At 35.6% G+C, this 24,602-nt stretch overlaps 1 protein-coding gene across 5 annotated transcripts in view; it reads right to left on the bottom strand.

The window, feature by feature from the left end:
* LOC149804621 (uncharacterized) overlaps nucleotides 1–24,602 on the bottom strand; it is an 81,280-nt gene that overhangs the window by 19,074 nt on the left and 37,604 nt on the right. For all 5 annotated transcript variants that reach the window (XM_089942508.1, XM_089942491.1, XM_089942499.1 and 2 more), the window contains 8 exons: nucleotides 23,751–23,846; nucleotides 19,657–19,731; nucleotides 18,798–18,986; nucleotides 14,804–14,896; nucleotides 12,250–12,309; nucleotides 4,802–4,885; nucleotides 2,884–2,964; nucleotides 949–1,116 (listed from right to left, as the gene is read on the bottom strand). In XM_089942508.1, the coding sequence (XP_089798634.1) occupies nucleotides 949–1,116; nucleotides 2,884–2,964; nucleotides 4,802–4,885; nucleotides 12,250–12,309; nucleotides 14,804–14,896; nucleotides 18,798–18,986; nucleotides 19,657–19,731; nucleotides 23,751–23,846 (846 nt within the window). The remainder of the gene's footprint in view (nucleotides 1–948; nucleotides 1,117–2,883; nucleotides 2,965–4,801; nucleotides 4,886–12,249; nucleotides 12,310–14,803; nucleotides 14,897–18,797; nucleotides 18,987–19,656; nucleotides 19,732–23,750; nucleotides 23,847–24,602) is intronic.

Below are 24,602 nucleotides of genomic sequence, written 5' to 3'. Positions count from 1 at the left end.
CTGTGACTTTTGACTTGAAGACAGGACCACCAATACAATATACCTTCTAATGCTGATATTTAAGTATACCAAGTTTCATCTCTTGATCTTGAGGATCTAACATTACTGACCAAAGTGATAAGTGTGATAGAAAACTTAGTATATTAAGTTATGACAATGACCTGAAAGATATGATCTGGTCTACCATATAGCAGGTAAAACAGCTTCTAATGATGTACAAGTATACTCAGTTTCATGAGAAAACTTAATATACTGAACCATGACCTTAACCCTGAATATTGAGTCCTTTAAAGCATTTGCAACACACCTGCAAGTGATGACATACATGTTACCAAGTTCCACTCCTTAAACTCTAATGGCTTGACAGTTAGAGTGGAAAGAAAAGTATAACAAACAAACCCACTATTCAGCTGTAGCCTTGACCTTGAAGATAGGACATTCCCTCTCCCCACCCGGGGGTGGCATGCAATTCACCTTCTAATGATGATGCTCTAGTATACCAAGTTTCATCCCTTAATCTCAGATTGCTTTTAAGTTAGAGGAAAATGATCAATGGGTAGACAGATGGAAATGCAGATGCTGTCCCCTGCTTTTTGTTAAAAGGCAGGGGACAATATCCACATTTACCAACTAAAAAGCCCACCACTCATTAAAAAAAAAAAATCAAAATATATGTCTGTCTGAAAAATAAGTTAGCCTGTCTCTTTGAAAGAAATATATCAAGCAGACTCTCTGGGAGAAATTCTGCAACAATTCGGTGGTATCATAAGAAAAAAATATTAAACTGATAATCTGAATGTATGGAATTTAAATAGTTCCACTCTATGTCTTCATAATTATAGCTATAGGTTCAAATATTTGTAACTGTAAAACTATTTTTTTAAATAAAAAATATACTTGGGAATAGCCACCAGACCAAAGGTAAAAAGTCAAAAGAGAAACACTTGCATTTTGTTTTTCTGCCAGCTGTTGTCTAAGATCTCTGACTAGATTCTGTTCTTGTGCCAAAGCATCATGCCCAGTCTTAATTATACCATTTAATCGGACAGTTTGTGAGGCTAATTCCTTATTCTTCTTTCTCTCCTCCTCAAGTAACCGTCTTAATTCATCCAACTCCTGCAAAACAATTTTACATTTAGTACAAGTGTAATAACTGACAATTAGAGGTTTACAGTTGACTCGGTAAATCTGGTAAAATTGATGCTGAAGATGCTGACATCAAAGTCCTCCTGTTGACAATTTTTTCTTTCTATTCTACCCCCTTTCTTGGAAAGAAGATTTTCATCTCACTTTACAGCCTCTTCGTTTGAATTGTACATAGTCAAATATGAATATATTTTAATCGACATTCACAATGAAAAAGGGTGACTTACAATTATTATTGTTGTTGTCATATGGTTGAATGCGATTTTTCAGCAAAAGATAGGCTATACATGGCAGGTAGTATAAATGGTGGAGGAAGAACCTGGGAAAACCCAGAAAGAACCAATGACCCACAAAAACTACCAGCAAGCTTTCCCACTTACCTACATTGGCTGAGCTCGAGACTCGAACCGACACAGACAGGTGAGATGGCAGTGATCCGTAACGGGCACATTAGACCACTCGGTCACTCATGGTCCCCACTTACAATTTAACTCAAGGGTTCCACAAAATATAGTGTTTCACCTGGGCATTATTATGATTTTGTTAACTTTCTGCTAACACAGAATACAGTGTTTCAACTGGGTATTGTTATGACTGTGTTAAATTCTGCTAACACAGAATACAGAGTTTCAACTGGGCATTGCTATGATTGTGTTAACTTTCTGCTAACACAAAATACTGCATTTCAACTGGGCATTGTCATGATTGTGTTAACTTGCTAACACAGAATACAGCGTTTCAACTGGGCATTGTCATGATTGTGTTAACTTGCTAACACAGAATACAGTGTTTCAACTAGGCATTGTTACGATTGTGATCTTGGATAACATATTTCATGCATCTGGAAGGATTATACCCAAATTTAAGTTGAATACAGCCATTGATATAGACTTTCAAGAATTTTTCAATCTAATTAATATAAAAATTCAACTGGCACAAATAATGGTTCATGTTCTGCCAATCTTTGCAATTCCTGGGTCACTTTTTTTTAGTAATCTTTAATATAAACCACTGCATTTCATGTCAAGAAGGGTTGTCATTAGCAACAATCTAACTGGTGAATGAAAAGGTCAACAGAATGAAACGGTCAACAGAGACCTGGATTGTAATCAGATTAAGGAACTTTCAACACAGAATCTCAATACTGTTGATGACAATACTGAAAACATCGCTATTACCACTGGAAGAATGACACCCAAGTCTTGCCAGTAACTTGAAATCCAAAAATGTCTCAGACCTTCCCACTGCAAGTTTCATCTCCTCACACAGATGGAACCTTCTTAAAATGGTGCTAGTGTTTTGTTTTACTTCATTGACAACACTTTTGCCTGCAATAACATTAATGCTCACAGTTAGATAATTCAAGGTAATCTATTTCGGATTCAAGAAATTCAATATCATGTAAAGATACTGCAAGCAGCAAATTCCGCAATATTCAGTGCAGCTGGCAAGACCTTATTCCAGTTTCAGCGAACAGCAATTTTTGTGTAATTTTTGTGTATTTATATTTTAATGCTGAAAGAATGGTCCTGTTTAACATGCTAATGATCGGAATACGTGGAGTAAAGTAAAACATTCCTGGAGATAATGCTAACAATCTGAACCATGTGTTTTACTTTCTTTTGGCACTTTCATTATTACAAAAACTTTTCTTTGGTGTATAAAAACTACAAGTGCACACAGCTTTCAAGGTAGAGAAAACATACAACCATCTGTGCCCTGAAGACATGAACTTGCCTTTTGAAGGTCTGGTAGTTCTGAAGTGGATTTCTCTGTTTCTGATAACTTTATTTCCAAGGATTTAATTTTCTCTTCATACTGCAATAAAGGGAAAAATACTGGATAATAAAAATAGACGAGATCTAAAAATAATGTTGGTGAACAGACAAAAATAATGTAATAATATAAATACTGATTCAATCTACAAACCAGTTTATAAATAATATGACAGATGGAGAAAAGAATGACAAACTGACAGGCAACATAAAGATGGAAAACCATACAAAATTAACAAATTTTAGCAATATATTTCATATAACTGTATAACCAGTCATAATTCTGATGCACAAAATGGAATTTTTACATCTGCAAAGTTGCTTGATAACATGTTAAGACTTCTAAAGTATACAGCACATTGTAGCACAGAATGAGGTTTAAAAGCAACCTCATAAGCAAGAGAGTGCATATTATTTTTCGACATTATGATCAAAACACCAGGCTATCATACATACACTCTGACATATCCCATTTATCCTTCTATAACGTAGTCAATAATATGTCAGTAGACCAGGATCTACATTGTTGCTTGGGATCACAAACACAACAACACTGTAATGTTGTGTAATGGCAGATCTGTACCTATGCTGATTTCATTGGTCTTCTAGACCTGTTACCTGCCATTTCAAAATGTGACACCATTTAGGTATGCCAATTTCGACCACTGCTGTGACCTAAGTGGTTGTAGTGTGTTCACCTTAGATGTAGGAAGTCATGGGTTCTAACACAAGTTGAGTCATACCGAAGACTTATAAAAATGGTATTAGCAGCTGCTTTGCTTGGTGCTCAGCTTTAAGAGGTTAGTATTAGGTCTGGTCAGAATGGTGTCAGGATAATGTGACTGGACAGGATATGATGCAACATGTTTGTGGCAAGATATCCCAGTGATAAACACTATGAACTGTCAAACTGTACACCTTATAGTAATATTACTAAAATTGTTAAAGCTAAATTAAATTTTTTAACAGACACAAATTAAATGTCTGCCAATTTCAGTTAGACATTCCAGACCAGCTTATCCCCCATTTCCTTATGTGTAGTACTTTCTCTGATTCTAATTTTCCAAGAAAAAACTACTGCATGTAATATTACATAAGATCACGAGCACAAATAGCTGAACCTGGGTAAATTTAATGAATACAGAGGAGTACTGCTTTTCTAACTGTATCAACATGAAGATCAAGTATTTTGTGACTGAGTGAATAATATTCAAGATATATTGCTCATGACTAACAAACAGTATTGTTCTGACAACTGACATGTTTGTCTTGTACACTCAAAGTCTGCTAATCCATAATACTTTAAGTCATTGAAAAATGAGCAATAAAAAACTAAACATTATTTCAATTAACAAAAATGAACACTAAAGAAAGTGTCTCTGCCCTTTGACACAATATGACACTTATAATCAAACCATTTACCATGAGCACTAGAAACATCAGATGAATCAAATAAAAATGTCTCCCTTTCTTGATGGACTAAGAGAATTTCATGTGTCTTGATACAATGTTTTATTTTTCTGCTTTGATATATTTCCTGCAGGTTCATGGTCATCATCAGGCTTGAATAGCTTTCATTTTTTGCAGTCTCTCCGTCACTTGGACTTAACTATACTATTTTTTGTATTGATCATGCGCAGGCAGAAATCAGGTTTCCAGTAAAATTCTGATACAGACTACACTGTCAAAAAGAAAATCCAGAGTAGGTTTAGATAATCTGGATTTAAAACTTTTTGAGGATAGGAATGCATTAAGTGCATTTTTGAGGTATAAATCATACCAAATTCATAGGGTTCAGGTTCAATGAAGATGAAGAATATTGTATTCCAGATAAAGCAGCTAAACATTTATCTCAATTTATTATTACCAAGACTTCTCACCTTGTCCACATCTTCCTGCAACTGAATACATCTATTCTCTGAGGCATGTAACTGACCTTCTAAACTTTCTAATTTCACTTTCATCTGCAAAGAAAAAAGAAAAAAAGTGAATTACAATGTTGTACTAAAGTGAAATCTGCTTACGACATCTCTGTCAACAGCCATCTTAAAAAAAAAACCATCTTAGAAAGTTTTTTTCAGGCATTACTTAAGTGAAATCTGTGTACGATACCTGTCAACAGTCGTCTTAAAAAAAACCTATTTTTTTATAGTTTTTTCAACCATTACTTAAGTGAAATCTGTGTACGACACCTCTGTCATCAGGTGTCTAAAAAAACTCTTGTTTATAAGTTTTTCCAAACATTATTTAAGCAGAAATAATTTAAATTAGCAAACATATAATTAAAAAGGGATCAAAAAGATTTCAAAAGATTGGTTGATCACCCCAAGTAACTGTTGCTATTACAAACATAAAATATAATTTAGAAATTTCACATTCAAAGACCTAAACCACTGATCTATTTACCATCGACTGAATATTAAGCTGCCTTACCAAACAAAATTAAAGCACATACAAGTTGAAAATATACTGAGTGCATGAAACTTGAGGAAACCACATGTGTAATGTGGAATAAAAAATGACACTTTTAGTTCCCTTGAGGCTCCCAAATTAACAGAGATGCTTCTGCACAATTAAGTTTGATAAAAACTGGATCCAGGACACCTGACTTGTGAAATGGAGACCCCAAAAAATTACAGCATCAGTTCCAGTGACATTGACAATTAACCTCAGAATTAATAAGAACTGCCCTTCCCAACTGTACCTTTGAATAAAGTTTTTTATGAATACTGGGGCAGGTAAATCTGACTTGTCATAAAGAAAGGAAAATCACATTTTCAGCTTCAGTGGCCTTGACTCTACACTTGTGTAAAGTAAACAACTTTTGAAAATAAGTACCCAATTTGAAAAAATTTAATTCAAGTTATGCTGCAGAAACCACCTTGTTGATGGACAGATATTTACATCATTATTGCTGTATTCCCCATCTGAATTTACATTTTCTGAACTTTATTTTTCAAACAGTACTATTCTAAGTTAATTTTACATGCCAGCTTCCAAATCTGACATTAAGATTTTTTGTTTAGAGAGAAGAGTCTTTAATTAATGGAAAAAATTATAAATGATGGTAATTTCATAATCAAGGAGAGTAAAAATGTTTTACAATACATATTTCTCTCATTAGGCCATGTTTATTAATAAACCCTTCTCAACTTCCTAAATTTAGCAAATACTGTAAATACTAACTTATAAGACAGGGTCCAATTGCAAACAGCACAGACCCTAATCTTGCATATAATTCACTAACAGCTCAGGGTTTATGTTGTTTGTTCTACTGTTTAGTCCTAACAAACTGCACAGACTCAGATATGCCGGCACATTATGTGATGGTATTTCTGGGTCTGTGCAGTTTGCAGTTGGATCTGACTTGCAAAAGAGTATACCAGTAGAAGGTATTTGCTAACAATAATTTTACTTATAAACCCACCCTCACTTTTGAAAAACTTATTTGGCTGGCCCTTGGTCACATCATACAAGAAACAATATATTTATATTCAACAAGAAAAGCATGCACAAAGCTAAATGGAAAGTCAAGCAACTATCACAATAATCCAGATTGTGCTAAAATGCAGCCTCCTTTACTTCGGTTGCTGGTGGATAGACATTCTTCTATAGGTTGAATGTTCTGTTTGTTTCTTATTAAGGTCTGGGAACTGTTTCTCATCTGATAGTAAGGAACATGTAAAATGACAGTAGAAGGTCAGAGCAAACTGTTGCAGGAAAAAGGGGACTAGAGTTCCAGACCCCCTTCCTTTCAAAAGGATTAAATGTGTTTGGGTCTTTTCATCATTTTCATACTGGCACTATGAATTTACCCAAGAAAATGTTGACGACAGAGGTTCACTTCTTAAAGATCATGTGACTGCTCATTAAATGTTTTAAAAATCAGTTTCGTTTTCCTAAGGCACTTGCATTACTTTTTTATCATTGTGAAAGCTGTTTACTTATGTTGAAAACTGTACCAAAATTCCTTCATTAAGTTATGAAGCTATGAAAAAGAACTTTTGATTGGGAATTTTAAAGAATATGGAAAGTCCAACAATATCAACATCATGAACATGACAACAACAACAGGTGCACAAAAAAGTGTATTAGATGCTATAATTACACAATATGTATGAAAAATGTGTATTTATTTTTGCTACTATGGTAACCTGGATCTGCAACTGGTTAAAATTCTAGTCACAAATGGGCAAAATCCAAGTGAATTAGTATCTGTATTTAAAAACACAAAACGTACTATTTATATACAACACTCCAAGTAGTCTATGTGTCTAGCTTTTACTGAATGATCACAGAGTACAGTCCACAAATTCTGCAAAGAACATGGCAATGTGCTTAATCTCTGAGTGCTGTATTCCTCCCCACTCATATTCTTTTTAAATTTGTACAGTGCTAATTAGCTGTCCATTATCTGATCTGACATGCTTTTTAAGTTTAAAGATCCCTCCCCTCTAACATTTTTATCCTGTCTTGCTCAACATCAGGTGTAATTTTTTAAAGTACACCGCTACCTGAATCTCTATAAAAAATATAATGAACAGGTGAGACAAGTTTTTAACTGAAGAGACCCATGTTTTCTTGGAAAAGAAAATAAGTACATGTACATCTATGGTGATGCTATTCTTTTTAGAATATTCTCAAATTTATATAATGGTAACAACAATGACAAACACAACTGTTTATTCCTTTATTTTTTATTTATTTTTAATGAACCATAAAAGCGTAAGCATGTTCAGGTGGGTGTATTATCTAATTAGGAGAAAAAGAGTGTAATGATTATACCAGAGTAAAGGTTGGCATGTATCAAAATGACTGCTCAACATGCACCTTGCCACAGCAGTCTAATAAAAACTGCAAGAGTATCTAAAATTACAAAATTCTTTCATACATTGCCATCCAGATGGTAGCCACAGTGTTTCACCATTCATACATGAGATTAAAAAACCCCGTCTATCCAAAAAGGTACTGACATATGGTTATATGTAGTCATGATGGATATTATTGCCTAGACATGATGGATATTATGATCAAAATATAAACAATTAATGATGCAAAGCACAGACAAATAATACAATGCATGCAAAACTGAAATATGACAAACTTGTTTCTTTGTGCTAAATTCCAAAAACCACTGCAAAAATGAACCATATCACTGCATATATAGTGGCAGCCAATACACACTGAGAAGCTGATTAATATGCTTTTTAGATATAGCATAAATAATGGCTTGGTGGACTCCAACAAAATAAAACCAATTCACTGTAATTTGTGCAATAAAACTTCTATGGATTACATGGTTTTTAATAACAAACAAATTTAAAGAGCAAATAAACAATGAAACATCTACTGAAACTCAGAGGACCCCTTCCCCAATTCACTAATTTAAGTTCTGTAAATGTAAATTTTGTTCAAATCCACAAAACTGATAAACTTTACCCACAAACAAAATGAATTCACATTAGATTTGTATTGTTTCATATTGCTATTCTGTTACAGATGTCTTCATTTAAAAATTTATTTCTTATCTCACAGCACCAAGCCACCACAGCCCTACAAGTATCGTGCATTCTTCATTTTTATCCTTCCTCCAGCTTTAGATGAAGTTTGACTTTATACATTGACTTGTTATGCTTTATTTGAAAAAGCATTTTATTTGCAATGTCAAGCATCCAACTAGCTATTATTCAAAACTAACTCCCATTTTCCTTTAGTGCAAACATAATGGACTATTTTTATATAAAAGTTCTTGACCAGTGTTAAGTTGGATGGAAAAAAAAAGAGTACCAAAATTCAGTTGTTGTGTCCTCTGTATAAAAGTTTGGAAGTTAATTTGTCTAGTTAAAAGGAAAGCATATTTTACTAGCTGGGATACATTTGGTGGATTAGCTGCTGAAGTTATTGATAAATACAGCATATTACCTCATCCACTATAGCTGTTAAACTTTTCTCAACACATCGATATGCAAAGTCCAAGTCACTTAGTTCCTAGAAAAAGGACCATGTCATAGGCAGATTAAGCAGTGAATGATTTACTGCTAAGCTGCACTGGCAATGAAGCAAAGGCAAAATGAACTGCAGAGAAAGGAAAACAGAACTGTGTCTATATAATGACATGCCTAACTAACACAGTGAAACCCAACAATATCACTTTCTTATAACACAAATTCATATAAGACATGATCGTGGCATGGACCCCAAAATTTTACGATAATTTCACCGATTTATTAAAGTAATATGAAGTTTTAAGACTAAATTAAACAAGAGTTTGATTTAACAATATAGTGAGATGTTGTGTTCTTGTAGAAATTAATGTCTTCTCACTGTCTTTCTTATACTATGATGTGAAACATTTCCATTTGTGAATGTTCTTCATGACTGTGTCAATTGTCAATCATTGCACACTGATCTTGGCTTATTTATGAAAGACATCAGCACATTAGAAAGCTGACAAGTGTTGACATTATTATTCCTGATTAATTAGCAATATAGGCCTTAAATATTCTTTGTGTTTGTCTTCAGTGCATTCTGTTTACAACTGTTGATTAATTAATAACCAAAAGAGATTTGCTCATTCAACTGTCATACACAACCAAGCATCAAAACTAAACAGTGGTTGGTAAAAGATTTCTCACCTGAATTTAAAAATCAAATAATCTAAGGAATATCTGATCTTAAAAGTCGATCTCAAATTATGTGGCAATAATTTATACAACAATCTTGTTTTAAAAGCCAGTAACCTGTGCATGTGGCTTGGAGGTGTTGTCAGCTGATCAGTAAAAAAAATCAGTCCTTCCCTATAAAAATGACCCAATTGTTTATTAACAATTATTTTTGCCATAGTCATTCCCAAAAAATTGTATTAAAAAAACAACATACCAATTAGTAGGTATTTATAATGGATAACAGCACATGCATACATAAAGCTTTTACTGCTGAAGCTCTGAACATGATTAAGTCCGATGTTAAATAAAAGCCATTAGCTTAATATTTAGAGAGAGAAAGAAAGAAAGACCAGTGGGAGACAATGGAAGTATACTATATGCTATGTCTGAGTTCTTAAGTTGAGGAACATGTTGTTGTTGTTGCTGCTGTAGGGTTTAGCGCCATTTTTCAGCACATGATAGGCTATACATGGCGGCAAGTTATAATGGTGGAGGATGTTCCCAAAAAACCCTCTGAAAGAACCAATGATCCACGGGAAGCTACTGGCAGGCTTTCTCACATACCCACATTGGCCGAATCTGAGACTCGAACCCACGGAGACAGAGGTGAGATGGCAGTGATCTGTAACGGAGAATGTTGTTGTTGTTGTTGTTGTGGGGTTTAACGCCATTTTTCAGTACACGATAGGCTATACATGGCGGCCAGTATTAATGGTGGAGGAAGAACCCGGGAAAACCCCGGAAAGAACCACTGACCCTCGAGAAGCTACTGGCAAGCTTTCTCACATACCCACATTGGCTGAATCTTAGACTCAAACCGCCGCAGACAGAGGTGAGATGGCAGTGATCCGTAACGAAGAGCGCTTTAGACCACTCGGCCACTCGGGGCCCCAACGGAGAATGCTTTAGACCACTCAGTCACTCTGGGCCTCTTGAGGAACATGACTAACTTTGATAACAGCAAACATGACAGCATCATGAGGCAATTTTTCAACAAAGAAATTTGTAGCAGAGAAAATTCTAGCAGTAAGAAAGGTATACAGACTCAATTTAATGATCCTGGGACATACACATGCATATGTACTTGACAATAAAATGTGCTTCGTCTTTCCAATGTATCTTTTTTTATCGTATTGTTCATTTGTTTTTTCGCACTGAATTCAGACACAAAGATCTAAGACAAAATGACAATATTATACTTTTTGTGTGCATATTTTCTAAGGAATTTTAATGGATTCATTCTTATGAGATGCCAAGAAATCAGCAGTGAGTACACATGATGATTTATTCATTCTAAATGATCGATATGTACACAATATATGTGGATCCTGAACTTCATGCTTATAGTGGGGTTTCACTGTAATATGCTTAAAGTCAAACAGGGGGAATATTTCTACAACATTTTTTAAGAAAATGTTGAAAATCAAATGAAAGTAATGGAAAATCTAGAAATGTGTATATATGACACGTACGCCCAATGCAATGTTATGTAATTAAAGGGTAAAGCTTTAAGCTGCAACTGGGTGCAAAACTACAAACTGTTGGAAAATGTTGAAAATCTAACTTGACCTAGACCCCTTTAATGTGATACTTCCTACCAAACCTGCTTTTGAAATTCAGAATGGGATGACATGACAGGATGGAGCAGATAGACAAGTGCAACTCTATTTGCTTCTTCCACAGAAATGACCAGGCATTAAAAAAAAAAACGTATAGATAGAAGACTAATAAACTAATGATTTATTAACCAATTTATAAATACTTTTCGAAACAAGACAGGTATATAACAGCAGCGGGAAAAAACACACCAAAGCAACTTAAAGTGAAACAACAAATATCTTGAATATACTTAACAAGTTCTAACTATATTATAATCATCATTTGCATAATAAAAGTTTAAACTACAAAAATAAGGAATGGCACAATAAAATTTGACAAAAATGACAACAAAATAAAGCAAGAAGTGAAAAACTGAAGTGCAACTTTTGCAACTGAATGCACGGCTGACAAGATATCAAATGAGAAAATTAGGAAGCTTAATGATTCATGCTCATTAGCATATGAAAGCAATTAGTCTACCTGAATAAGCTTACAACAGTAGAATCGTTCAAAGGATTTATATTATTTGTATTTTTATTAACATTATAAGCATAAATCTTGCTTCTATAACTGATGTCAAGCAGGGTAGCAAATTAAGTCATACAGACTTCAGGCCAGACTGTTTCAAACTGATCTTGATCAATTTTTTTACACAAGAACACATTTATGAAAACACAAAGAGAAAATTTCACGAGTTCTGAATTTTAAAAAGGCTTAATTGTAGATAAATTTGATTCTAAAATTACATACATCTCAGACAATGAGCAAATGTTTCAACAAAATCTCACTTTATGAAACTACACAAAATTCTGCTTGCTTACATTTTAGGTAATTTATAAAGGTTATGAAATAAGATGCAAAACTCATTTTACTATTAATGTTTCTGTCATGTTCTTATCGTAATCTCGAAACTGTAAAAATTTAAAGCTTGCATTGAGTGTGCAAGGGGCAAGTTTAAGATTAGTTTGGAAAAAAACTGAACCTGTAAATGGTCTTTATGCAGATTGAAAAAGAATACAGCATGCTGGCAGGTGTGACTAAGAATGATATGGAGCAATACTCACCTCTGTACTGCCTTGAGATTTCAACAACTGTTCCCGCAATGAGGCACTTTCCTGTCTCACCTACATGATAAAAATTCCAGTGTCATCTACATGCACACACACAAAAAAATTCAAATTTCTAAAGAGAAGAAGAGAATTGATGGTTGTGGGCTTGATACTTGTCACGGCCAGCCTTGGGTTGGCTGCCTCAGTGTGGCCTTGGGAAGGGCACATAGCTCCCATTTCCTCAGCACGATATAGCCAACACTATGCTAACAGTGCCATTAAAACCAGCAAAACCCAAGAAAAAATTAATTCATCCATCTCAAGTGGTTTTTGCTTAATTATATTAATAAGATTTGTCCAAAATGTCTATGATCCAAAAAATCTAAAAAATGAACACGAGTCCGTCAAAGGGACTGATGTTCTACTGTCCACAAAGAATTTCCAGGAATCAAGACTTTTCCTTCTTTTACACTGTTGAGTGCTGACACTATCTCATACTCATGAGTGATAATAAGATCTTCACACTGACCACTCTTGCACCATTAATGAATGTCAATTTGGCACCATTTTCAGTTACAACCGAGTAGCCATCTTTAGATGTCTTTTGGTAAAAACACCATGTCAACATGATCTTCAAGTTGTAGTGAAAACAAGATGGCATTCATGGTTGTCATATTTGATATAAGATTAGCACCTATTTCTTTGGTACCAACTAAATAACTAATAAATCCTCTGGTAAAACCCCATGATGAAATGACCATCCACTTAGAAGGGTTACTGACAGTATGATTTTCAAGATGACCTTCAGGGCATCAATATATTGACAGTCAGATTAGCACCAATTATTTCCATCTGTGTGCACTTGTGCCAATTACATTAAGTTCACAATGACCCAAAGCTCTATCATGACAATTTCCCTAATCATGTACACTAACTTTATTAGATACATCAGGGACAAATTTCAAAACTCCATGGGTGTAATACAGATCATTGAAAATACAGATTGGGGAGCAGACTGGATGATCTTGAACCAGTTATACAGGTTATTAGCAAGATCTAAACCGAACTATAACTCGACTGTGTACACAGATCAACTTGTAAATCTTACCTCCAGACAGTTAATCTGATTCACACTCAAGGACTTGGACTTTGTCTCATGCATATTTCGAGCTTTCCTTCAGAAAGCCTCTAATGTTGAAACAAAATAAGTTATCACTTCATCTCAGATGAACAAAATTGGCTCTTTATATACTATGAGCTATCTTGTGAAATTGTCTTGAGGCCCAAATACCACACCTTGCTCACTTGGATACTTAACTCCATTCCACCTTTTGGCATACAAATCTGTCCCCACTCAGAAACAGCAAACCATAACATTGGAAATTTTGAAAAATTCTATATTCCAAAATTATTACCTTGGTTATCAACATCCCCCAAATTTCTGTTTGATGTCTGCTGATTCTTAAAGTCAACAACAAATTCTCTACTTTTTCTGAGTAAATTCAATGAAAGTGGAGTCTCCTCTCACAGTTATATATCCCTGTATACTGATGGTTTCAAAAATGGAGATGGGTGGAGCTGCCATATATCATGTCACTATCAAGCTGGTTTTTAAATGAAGCTTCAAAATGTACTACATCAATAACAGCCATCTTTTTACTATACTAAATCCTTACATGTAATGAAATGGCAGATAAAGCAGCCAAGCTGTCCTGCAATCATCCATTTCCAAATGGAAGTTTCTATATATTGATTTTAAAAATTATAAAAATCATCATGTACTTTATTCCTAGCAAAATATGCTGAATGAAAACTCAACGAACTTCAGAAAATCAATCTACCATTGGAGAGCGGCATATAGAATAAATTGCAGAGATGATGTACTGATCGCATACTGGACATGCATACTATTTGAATGGTGGAACGTGACTGAAGTGTATACCCTACCAGTGTCCACATATGTATATGTTTTTATTTGTACAGACCGCAATAAGTTTTAATTCATAATAATGTAAAAATGGTATGACCAATGATATCATTGGTGCTTTGTGGCACAACCAGTACGTTATGTATTCCCAAGGCAATTGAAGTAATGTGCCTAACCCAAGGACATACAATGGTGGCTGACCCAGGCTGGTCTGATTGAAGGATTCTCACGTGCATCCTTTCAGTCGTGAGTCTGAACAGGTGGAATAATATTTTTGAAAACAAAGAATGTTACCAATGCTTGACCTTACAGAAAGATAGTTGATATTTGCAGTGGACTCCAAAGAAATTTACAGATCCAATGCTGCCTATAACCGAGTAAAAGCTAAACTGAAGAACATCCAGTATACAGGTAGCCAATGCAGTGACAATAGTAGGTGATAACGGTATCATGAAAGAGTTACTTCCCTTGTATATTTTATAGACTAGAGTGGGTAATGATAGGAAACACATTCTTCTGGGTATTCCAGCAGGGCTTGATTCAGAAGGCAGTTGAAATTTTAATATTTATGTGTATTCATGTATTTATAGCATTCTAAAAATTTACCTAAACAAGCTGCAAAATCAAAAATATGATAGTTACCTGTTCTAGTTCTGCATCTTTGCTCTTTAACCTATCTTGCCACTTCTGTTCTTCTGTTTCCACACTCTGTTCTAATTGTGTTAACTGGTTCTCCTAGAATCAAGAAAACAGTATTACAATAAACCAAGTATATTTTGACAATAAAATATAAACTGAAATAAAGTTTAACACTGACAAGAAACAAAGTTAAAACTTCCATAATACTAATTACTTTCTTGGCAAAATTAAAAATTCAGTTTCTCAGTTTAGAAAATAAACTACTATTTGTACTTGCTTATAAGTCCATATGCAAAGAACACAGACTCTGATCCGCCATTGCATAATGTGCCCACAAATCAGGGTCCATGTTGTTTGCAGTACTGATTACTTCTAACAAATTGCAAAGACCAAGCTCTGCTGGTGCATTATGCAATGGCAGATCAGAGTCTGTGCAATTTGCAGTTGGACCTGACTTCTAAGCAAGTAGACACAGGTCCCAAAACTATTGTCTGTTAACTCGGCTAATGCAGAACCATTTTTTCATGGGAATTCTGCAAACCACCAAAATAAGACCCAATTAATACATTTTCATAACCAGGATCCCCTTCCCAAATCCATAAAGTAACAATAAAATTAATTATCTCATATCAGCAACCCTTTTTCCAAAACAAATTTACAAACCAAAATGAAAGAACAATTAAAATCTGTGAATATTTGTTTCATGCGTACCATGGTGAGGTCACAAAAGTTCACAGTAACGATATCTGACTAAGACCATAAGAAAAATGTATAAAGTTACTGGACAGATATGGAAAGTAATGGCTCCAAAATTGCTAAGTGGAAAGGAAGGTGTAATAGAAAAAGAATCCATTTATGGGACTGATGCTCTTCTGGCTGAACAAAAGTCTTCCAGGACTTCAAGATATGACCCTTTCGTCCTTGTGACTACTGCAAGATGCACCATTACCATTTAAGACCAACAAGATGTTGGAAGTCTGGTGGAAACCCCCATGTTGATCTTACTTTCCATAATGGAGAAGTTTTGTTGTTGTAGGGTTTAACGCCATTTTTCAGCACAAGATAGGCTATACACGGCAGCCAGTATAAATGATGGAGGAAGAACCGGGGAAAACCCCAGAAAGAACCACTGACCCATGAGATACTAATGGCAAGCTTTCTCACGTACCCATATTGGCAGAGCTCGAAACTCAAACCCATGCAGACAGAGGTGAGATGGCAGTGATCTGTAATGGTGAGTGCTTTAGACTACTCAGCCACCTGGGGGCCCCTGGAGAAGATTTATATTATGGCTGCCATGATGGCCCTATTTCCATTACCATTTATGACATCATAATAAGTCTTTCTGTGAATGCACATCATTAGTATGACCAGCTATATAGAAGTAGTGAGACTGGAGTAAAGTTATTTGCCTAATGACACATGATGGTAATAGACCTGAGCTGGTCTTGTGATAGGATTCAAAACTACAACCTTTCATCAGTCTGTCAAGCTAACCAATGAGCCCAACTATTTTAAAAGTCTTTCACTGAAAACCCCATGCTAATATGACCATTCATTCAGAAGTAGTGATGATTTCTAACTGTGGTGGCCATATTGAATGTCTCTACAACACCATTTTCTTCTAGGAGTAATCAGATATCAAAAAAAGTCGTGTTGATATGACCATTCAGAAAAAGTAGACAACATTTTAGACCAACACGACATTATAAAAAGTTGCCTGATAAAAATCTTATGTCAACAAGACTTTCCATTCACAAAGGAGCTGCCATAACAAGATTTATAAGACTACAATGGCTGCCATATTGGACATAAGATGAGCACCATCTTGTTTTGAACCAACAATACATAACAAGTCTTTAAGTGAAAACCCCATGTTGATATGGCCATCTATTCAAGAGTATCCAAAACAAAATTTCAAAAAGCTGCTGTGACAGCCAGAGTGGGAATCGGATTGGCATCATTGTCACTTAGGACCAACTAAGCATTATGCGAAGTCTTCGGGTGAAAACATGTCACTATGACTTTCCATTTAGGACAGGTAGCAATAACAAAAAAATCAAGATGGTTGCCCTGGTGACCATACTGAACATCATATCCATATCATTTATGACCAAACAGACATCACAAGAAGTCTTTAAGTGAAAATCCAATGTTGATATGACCATCCATTCAGAAAGAGCAGCATGAAGATTTGCACAATGACTGCTGCAGCCACCATACCACAAGTCCAGGTGGTACCAGTTTCATTAAGGACAAACTAGACGAAGGGAAGAATGTATAAGGTTTTATTGCAATGTTCCAAAATAGTTAGAAGTAGCAATATTATACCTGTACTAATGGACGAATGGAGGCTCTTCTGATCTATGACAAGTTGAACAACAAATTCAAATGCCATGACAGTGAAAGATAAGATCGCCAATAAGGTACACAATACATATGCTAATGATATATTTAATTATATATACACATATACACGTGTGTGTGTGTGTGTGTATACCAATTTGCATACCTTAATTTTAAACAGCTCTAAAATTATTGAGAAAGAAAGTGTGATCAAAACAAAATATTGAGCCATGACCTTCCCCAAAGTGGTCTGTACATACCTAATGAGTATGTGTCAAGCTGCATCTCTTAATCTGTAATGGCTTCAAAGTTATAAAGCAGAAGGGAAAGTATGAACACATATCAGAATTGCACCATTTTATCTGTTTATAGTATTTTAGAAATACAAAATCTTGACATTGCAAATACTGATGGAGATCACACATTTTACTTCTGAAAATGGACTGCTCTAAGAACCTAAAAGTGGACAGTTCTAAGAATCAGAAAAGGACAGCAAGCAGTTTGTCTGGCTGTTTACATCAACAGCTTCCATTTGGTTTGAAACATGAAAAAGTTGATAATGTTAGGGGCCACCTGGCATCAACTGGATTAGAAACTACTGTTGTGTATAATTAGTTTGTATTGTTTGTTAGGGGTTATTTTCTCTATCACTGTGTGTTGTATTTAACTGTACTTGAACTTTATTTTGGTCAACAAATAATACATGACTAATATTGTCTCTATGAGCATGGGTTAAATATTAGGACCATTATCAATAGAAATATATTTATTCGGGTCTGGGTTATGGTTACTAGAATTCCCCCCACAAAATACCTAGCCTACCTGATGTTTACTACATCCTTATTATAATTTTAGTAACAGCTTTCATTTTGAAAGAATCCAGAATGATCTTGAATGGAAAATTACATAAAGTCACAGCATTTCAGAAAATGCTAATTGTGACTGCGGTCAAGTAGAGAGCTTTATGATCTTGTTATCTAGAAATTACTTGTCCTTGCTTGAGGCAGAATCATTTGTATTGTTGTGTTTGGTGACTGAATTCAGCCAGAACTATTTATTCAAATTTTTATTCTATGAAATTAGAATGTGCTTAATAATATTCCTGGACAGAGACATTAACTGGGAATTATAGTGAATTCAGGAAAGGATATCTTGGATTATATTAATGTGATTAATTTTAAGACTTAGTATATCATCACACTTCAGGCTATTGGTGCATTAGTACATTCAACACTACAGACACATCAATGCCTTCAGTGCTGGCTCTTATTTTGAATACCACTTGAATTTAATTAAAACTTGTCAGGGCTGGTGATAGAACTTTTAGGACTATTTTGCGATTTAATTCCCATTACTGCAAGTTCTTTTTAAACTTTCACTTAGTTTTCCAGGGAAATGAATTATTTGTTGAAGTTACAGAATTTGTTGGTTTTCATTCTTTATATTACTTAGTTTATGACCATGGAGTTGTAATATTATAAATTGATGAAATGACTAAGTTTTATGTATTTCTTATATCCTTCATGCTTTCACTTTTTATAATCAGCAAAACAGGTGCAAATTTTTGTCTTTGGGGAAGAGGAGGCAAATAATACAACAGATGCAATACAGAATCTGTCTCATAAGGTCTTATAGGTAAAAAAAAACTTACTGTATCTGATAAAACACTACGGTATTGTTTAATCTGGGATTCTAGCTTGCTGTTGTTCTCCTCCAGCTCAGTGATCTGTGACTGCAAACTCTCACTGGTTGTAGTCTGTGCCTCCTGCTCCTGGAGTCGAACCTCGAGTTCACTGTTCCTCTCCTCCAGAGCTTTCACCTTACTCTCTAATTCAACTTTCTACAATAACAAAGATTTTACTTTTCTCAGTATAAAAGACCCCAGAATTTTCAAATGTTTGTGTCCTTTTAGACATCCAAAAACTGAATGAGAAATAAAGATCTTAACTTGAAAGTAAGCTCTCATGCTGTAGTATAAAATGTCATACCAATATTTTCAAGACAAGCAGAAATTAAGACAGCTAGTAGAACCAGTTTTTAGTTTGCCTGTATGTACAACTTCAGACAGGACTGTTCAAATTGTAAAAACTAAAAGTACTCCAATGTTTTGGCAGGCATCAGGGCAGCAAGTTTTCACAGGACTGATGCCAAATGGAAAAATTACCTTAATATACATACAGGTTGTATTCTAAAACCAAAAATTTGAAAGGGTGCTATTATCTAAATATTGCAGGAATTAAAACAAAGATCATAAGTGATTTTGATGCATCCTGAAACCTTCAATGCAACTGTTTTGGAAATGAGCATGAATTGCACAATTGGATGCCCTAGAATATGTCCTGCTGCTAAAAACACCTACACCCTTGAAAACTTCAATTAAAGGGCAATTATTTTTCATTACTGACTTGATTCAATATGGAAATGAAATGGTAAAGTTACAATAACGTAATGATTTGAGCAAATCAATAAGTATGTATTCATATACAATTAAAATGATCAAATGAACTTACATTATCGGCTTTACTTAATAAGGATAAATAATCTGTTGCTTGTTTCTCAAACTCTGATACCCAATCTCTGTGAACCTGAAAAGAAAAGTTTTTAAAAAAACATGTATATAAATTCTGTAAAAAGGGTTTAAATAATGCAGTGTCAAACCTGTACCTGTACTATGATGCAACTCAACTGTACTGTAACATAACCCAACTGTATCAGACTTGCAAGCACTTCGACAAAGAGGTTTCAAACGCAGAATCTTAATTTATTTATTAATAGTATATACTACTGGTGGCAACAGCATCTCTATCTTACTATTTGATATGTAAATACATGCAAGAAAAAATTAAAGTTTTTGGGGTGTAAAATTAATTTTAATAATGTAATACTTACCTGCTAATATTGTACCACTCTCTTATTCTTGGATTCTTAAACCCCGGTCCAAGCTAACTATTCTATCCTCAAATTGCTATCTGAGGGCCAGAATTTATAAAAAACATGATCACAATTGGACTCCTTAGTCTCAGCCAACATATGTTGTTGTTGTTGGGTTTAACGCCACTTTTCAGCACACGATAGGCTATACATGGTGGCCAGTATTACTGGTGGAGGAGGAACCCAGGAAAACCAAGGGAAAGAGCCACCGACGAGAAGCTGCTGGCAAGCTTCCTCATATACCCACATTGGCTGAATCAGAGACTCGAACCCACACAGACAGAGGTGAGATGTCAGTGATCCATAACGAAGAGCACTTTAGACCACTCGGCCACTCTGGCAGAATGATTATTTGAGGTCAAGCCAATATAAAGATGGACAATCCATGGGCTGTTGTGGAGAACCCCTTTGCTGTGACATCAGGTCCATCTTCTGTGGTAATCTCCTGGGTTCATCTAACAACAGGTTGAGTAGGTCATTGCACCACGACCACTGGAGCCACAGAGGGCTACTACAAGGATAAGCCATGCAGTGACGATCCGAATTTGGTGGAGTGCATGTAGAATTATTTTAAATGTGGGAAAGTGTACTCATGCACATGATACACTTTAGATCCTTCTGATCTGGTACTTGTTGTTCAGTCTCAAAGAAAACAAGTCCAGCTCTGATCCCCCCACCCCAGTTGGAAAAGTGACTGCTACCAACTGGTGCACAGCCCATTCCGTGAAGACTACAGTCTGTTCCAGACAGGTTGTCTGCCAGGATATTCCTCTAATCTGCAAAACTGTAGACTAGGAAAGTGATCTCTGTGGCCACCCACTAAAGCTGGTTCTAGAATTTCCCATAAGTAGAAGGAATACAGGTACCAGTCTAATACCTGAGGTAAGCTACTACTGACCTGCTGTCTGTGGCAACCATTACTATAATGCGATAGTCAATCATGAGGTTGACACATCGTTGTAAGACTTGGAACAATGCCTGCATTTCCAAGTTGTTTATAATACTGAAGAGATGCTTTTTCCAGGAAAAAAACTCCCAGATGAATTACACATTTTGATTCCCAGTGAGCACTACATCCTAAATCTGATGCACTGGTGTGCAGAAAGGAGTTGGGTTTCACAGGTGTGAACTGTGACGCTGGTCAGAAACCTGCCCCAATTCAGCCATAAATGAAGGGTACCGGTTAAACCAGCTAAGGAGTGTGCTACATCTGGAGAAGATGCAAAGTAAAGTCTCCCTAGGGGAACCCAGTACAGCAGAGTTCAAAGTTCCCAGAAAAAAAGAAAGAAAAAAAAAGCCAAACCAATTAGGTCTTGGCCACAAGCCATTACGAGGGACAGGACTTGATAGTCCTGTCAGAAACATGAAACTTACTAGGCTGGGGAGGAAAATCATCTCCACATATACTCAGTCCTGTGAAAGGATGAGATCTGACCTCTGGGTTGGGGATAAGACCAAGGGTAACCTTCTTCCAACAGAGAACCAGGTCCTTTAGAAAAGAATCTCTGAGTTATTGTATAACTGAAAGATGGGGACCAAAATCAAAATGGGCTGCAACTACCTGTTTAACAATGCTAATGGATCTTGGGGAGGGGTAGGTGATGCCAAACAAAGCTCAAAACTGAAATACCTCCTGGCCAAGACAAATCTGGAAATATTTTCTGTGTGGAGGGCCTTATGGCATTCAAGATCCAGGCAGCAGGTCTCCATCTTGAAGCAATATTCTGAAAGAAATTGGTTTAACAAAGAAAGGTCAAATATAGCCAAAACTTTAAGCCTTTCTTGGAGACCAACAAATTCCAGGTATAGAAAGTCAGTCTGGTCATTTTAAACCCTCTCAACTGCACCCTTCTGCAGACAAGTGAGTACCTTTTCCTTTAAACGAGTCAGCTCAGACTGGTGAAAGAAGATGGTTCTATGATGAGAGGATGCACCAGAAAACAAAGCCAGTATCCATTCTTTAAGGTGGTAAGGAACCATTAAATTATCTGTGATGCCTAGGAGGGTGGGCTTAGGCAGCAGAGCCAATATAGCCACTTATGGTTCCCCCAGAGTCAGAGGGGTGGGGGGTGAATGAGAGGTAAAGCTGGAGAAGGTAGTCAGAAACCAGCAGCTGAATCATAGAGACAGATCACTCCTTCCACTAACTGGCAGACTCGTGTTTCTGGGAAATCTTCGGTACCAGTTATTGAATCATCAGAGAGCGGAGGAGCAAATGATCAGGACTAGACAGCGCCTCAGACAGCCTCTCCAATCTAAAGAGTATTTGCTTGTCCTCAGCACCAGAAGGCTTACAACACAATTTTTTGGAGAAGGAGGCAGTACATTTTTGTTCACCATCTTGTCAAATGTCCAAACTTCTTCCTCTTCACCTGGCCCAATAGGTCAGAAGAAACAGAAGACCTCGATGGAGGGGGGAGAGACAGTTGCAACCAGTTCCTTGAAGTTCCTGACAACACCATAATAAGCATCAGCATCAGGGAACCCTGACCCTTAGGTGATCTCCAAACCAAGGACATCACAAAATATTCCTGTCCCACAGAAGTATAGTCTTTCCCAACATGGGCATATATCCAGATCCTTCCTGGGGTATGCAGGGAGTCACCCAGTAGAGACAAGAATGAAGAGAGGTAAAGTGCATACCAATCTGGCAGAGTGCAAGTCCCACAGAGCCTTTCTGTGCCTCCACCCTGTGATACAAGATGCTCTGAAAAATTAAAATTCAACACAAAACAAAACATTCCAGAACCCATAAAGGGTAGTCATTATTTACCCTAGCAATGAAGCAATGAAGGGGATACAACTTACTTAAGCACTACATGCCAAGTATGGTGTAAAAAAAAACTATTACAGCAGTTAGAAAAAGAACATAACTCTCAAATATGGCACATACTGAGGATATAAACACTAAAGGGAGTTGAAATGAAGGGAAAAAAATCCATTAAAGATGACAATGAAGATGAATGATATAGCACACATGAAACATGTTGTCCAAGGAAAAAAAGGAGTATGGTATTTTGTAAATTGGCTGCAACTAAGTTGTCAGACTGGAACCATGTTCTTTTCATTTCTGTCATTCAATACTATGTCAGGAATAATTATTATGGAACAGGACTAAGAAACCCCCCCCAAAAAGGAAAGCAATGATATGGTAGTAGGAAAAGAATAAATGCTATTCAAATTATGTTATCTATCCTATATTTTTGGAATGGTCTTTGCTTTGTAAGTGTAATATCAGAATAATGTAGTTTTTGTTTCTTTTTCACTGTCTTGCCAAAGAAAGCAATTTTCATTTGCATTAGCAGCATTCATATGACACCAAAATAACTCCAGATTAAGTTCTGCAGTAACCTTTTGTTTTGCTTGACTAAACTTTGCTTAAGCAGACAACACAGTATTGTGAAGAAACATTATGATTTATTATTTATAACAAGGAATCATTAATTAATGAAAAACAGTAATGTCACTAAACCAAATTTAATAAGTGTTAAGTCTCATGCCTCTTTAGCTTTGGGCTAAATGGAAAATTGGAAGTAATAGATCATACTGCATTAAAAGCTACTACTGCTTTAAATTTGATATGATAAAGGCAGCCTTGAATAAAATAGGAGATAGAAAGAGAGACAGTGACAGACAGAAACAGACTGAGAGGTAGTGGGATTGAAATGCTCACTAATGAAGAATCTTTAACAGTGATGTCTGGGAACAATTTCTGCATCATAGTTCTGTCATATTTCTCTGTTTCTGACAGCTTGGAGGACAGTTCATCCTGAAATTAACAAATATTTAATGAGGTCATCTTCATACTTATATGTAAAAGGCTAACAAATTTCATGTGAATAGGTAAAGTATTTTCAAAGTAATTGTGCCCACTAAAAGTCTGATCCCAAAAAGTTCATAAAAGCTAATAAAAATGTAAATATTGCTTACAATGACTGAGAATCTAATCAGGACATCCACATAAGCATATAAACATTGCTTTGTAAATTGAATTTCAATTTCCTAATCTGAACCAATCTGCATAGTCCTTTTTGTGAAGGTTTTCAAAGAAAAATCATGTCCAAGAGGGTTTTCCTCCCCACCTCACCCACTAAATATAAATATAGCATAAATATCCTGAAAAATCTGACAGGTAACCTCAATATGCATATAAACTTGCCTACCTTGATATGCATATAAACTTGCCTACCTTGATATGCAAATAAACTGGCCTACTTTAATATGCATATAAACTAGCCTACCTTGATATGCATATAAACTGGCCTACTTTAATATGGATATAAACTTGCCTACCTTGATATGCATATAAACTTGCCTACCTTGATATGCATACAAACTGGCCTACCTTGGTATGCATTTAAACTTGCCTAAATTAATATGAAAATGAATGGTAACAACAGTAGCCAATCAAACGAGAGATTACCTCATTAATATGCCTAGATCTTGCTCATAATCAAATTCTGTCACCATATGATCAGAAATAGATGCCAAGCTTAGTCGATCAGATGAATTTATACATGTGAAT

This window comes from Sinohyriopsis cumingii, chromosome 2, assembly GCF_028554795.1.
Source record: "Sinohyriopsis cumingii isolate HCF-2022 chromosome 2, ASM2855479v2, whole genome shotgun sequence".
In the NCBI taxonomy this organism is placed as follows: Eukaryota; Metazoa; Mollusca; class Bivalvia; order Unionida; family Unionidae; genus Sinohyriopsis; species Sinohyriopsis cumingii.
Note: the sequence above shows the minus strand (reverse complement) of the source record. Positions and strands in the feature narration are given on the sequence as shown.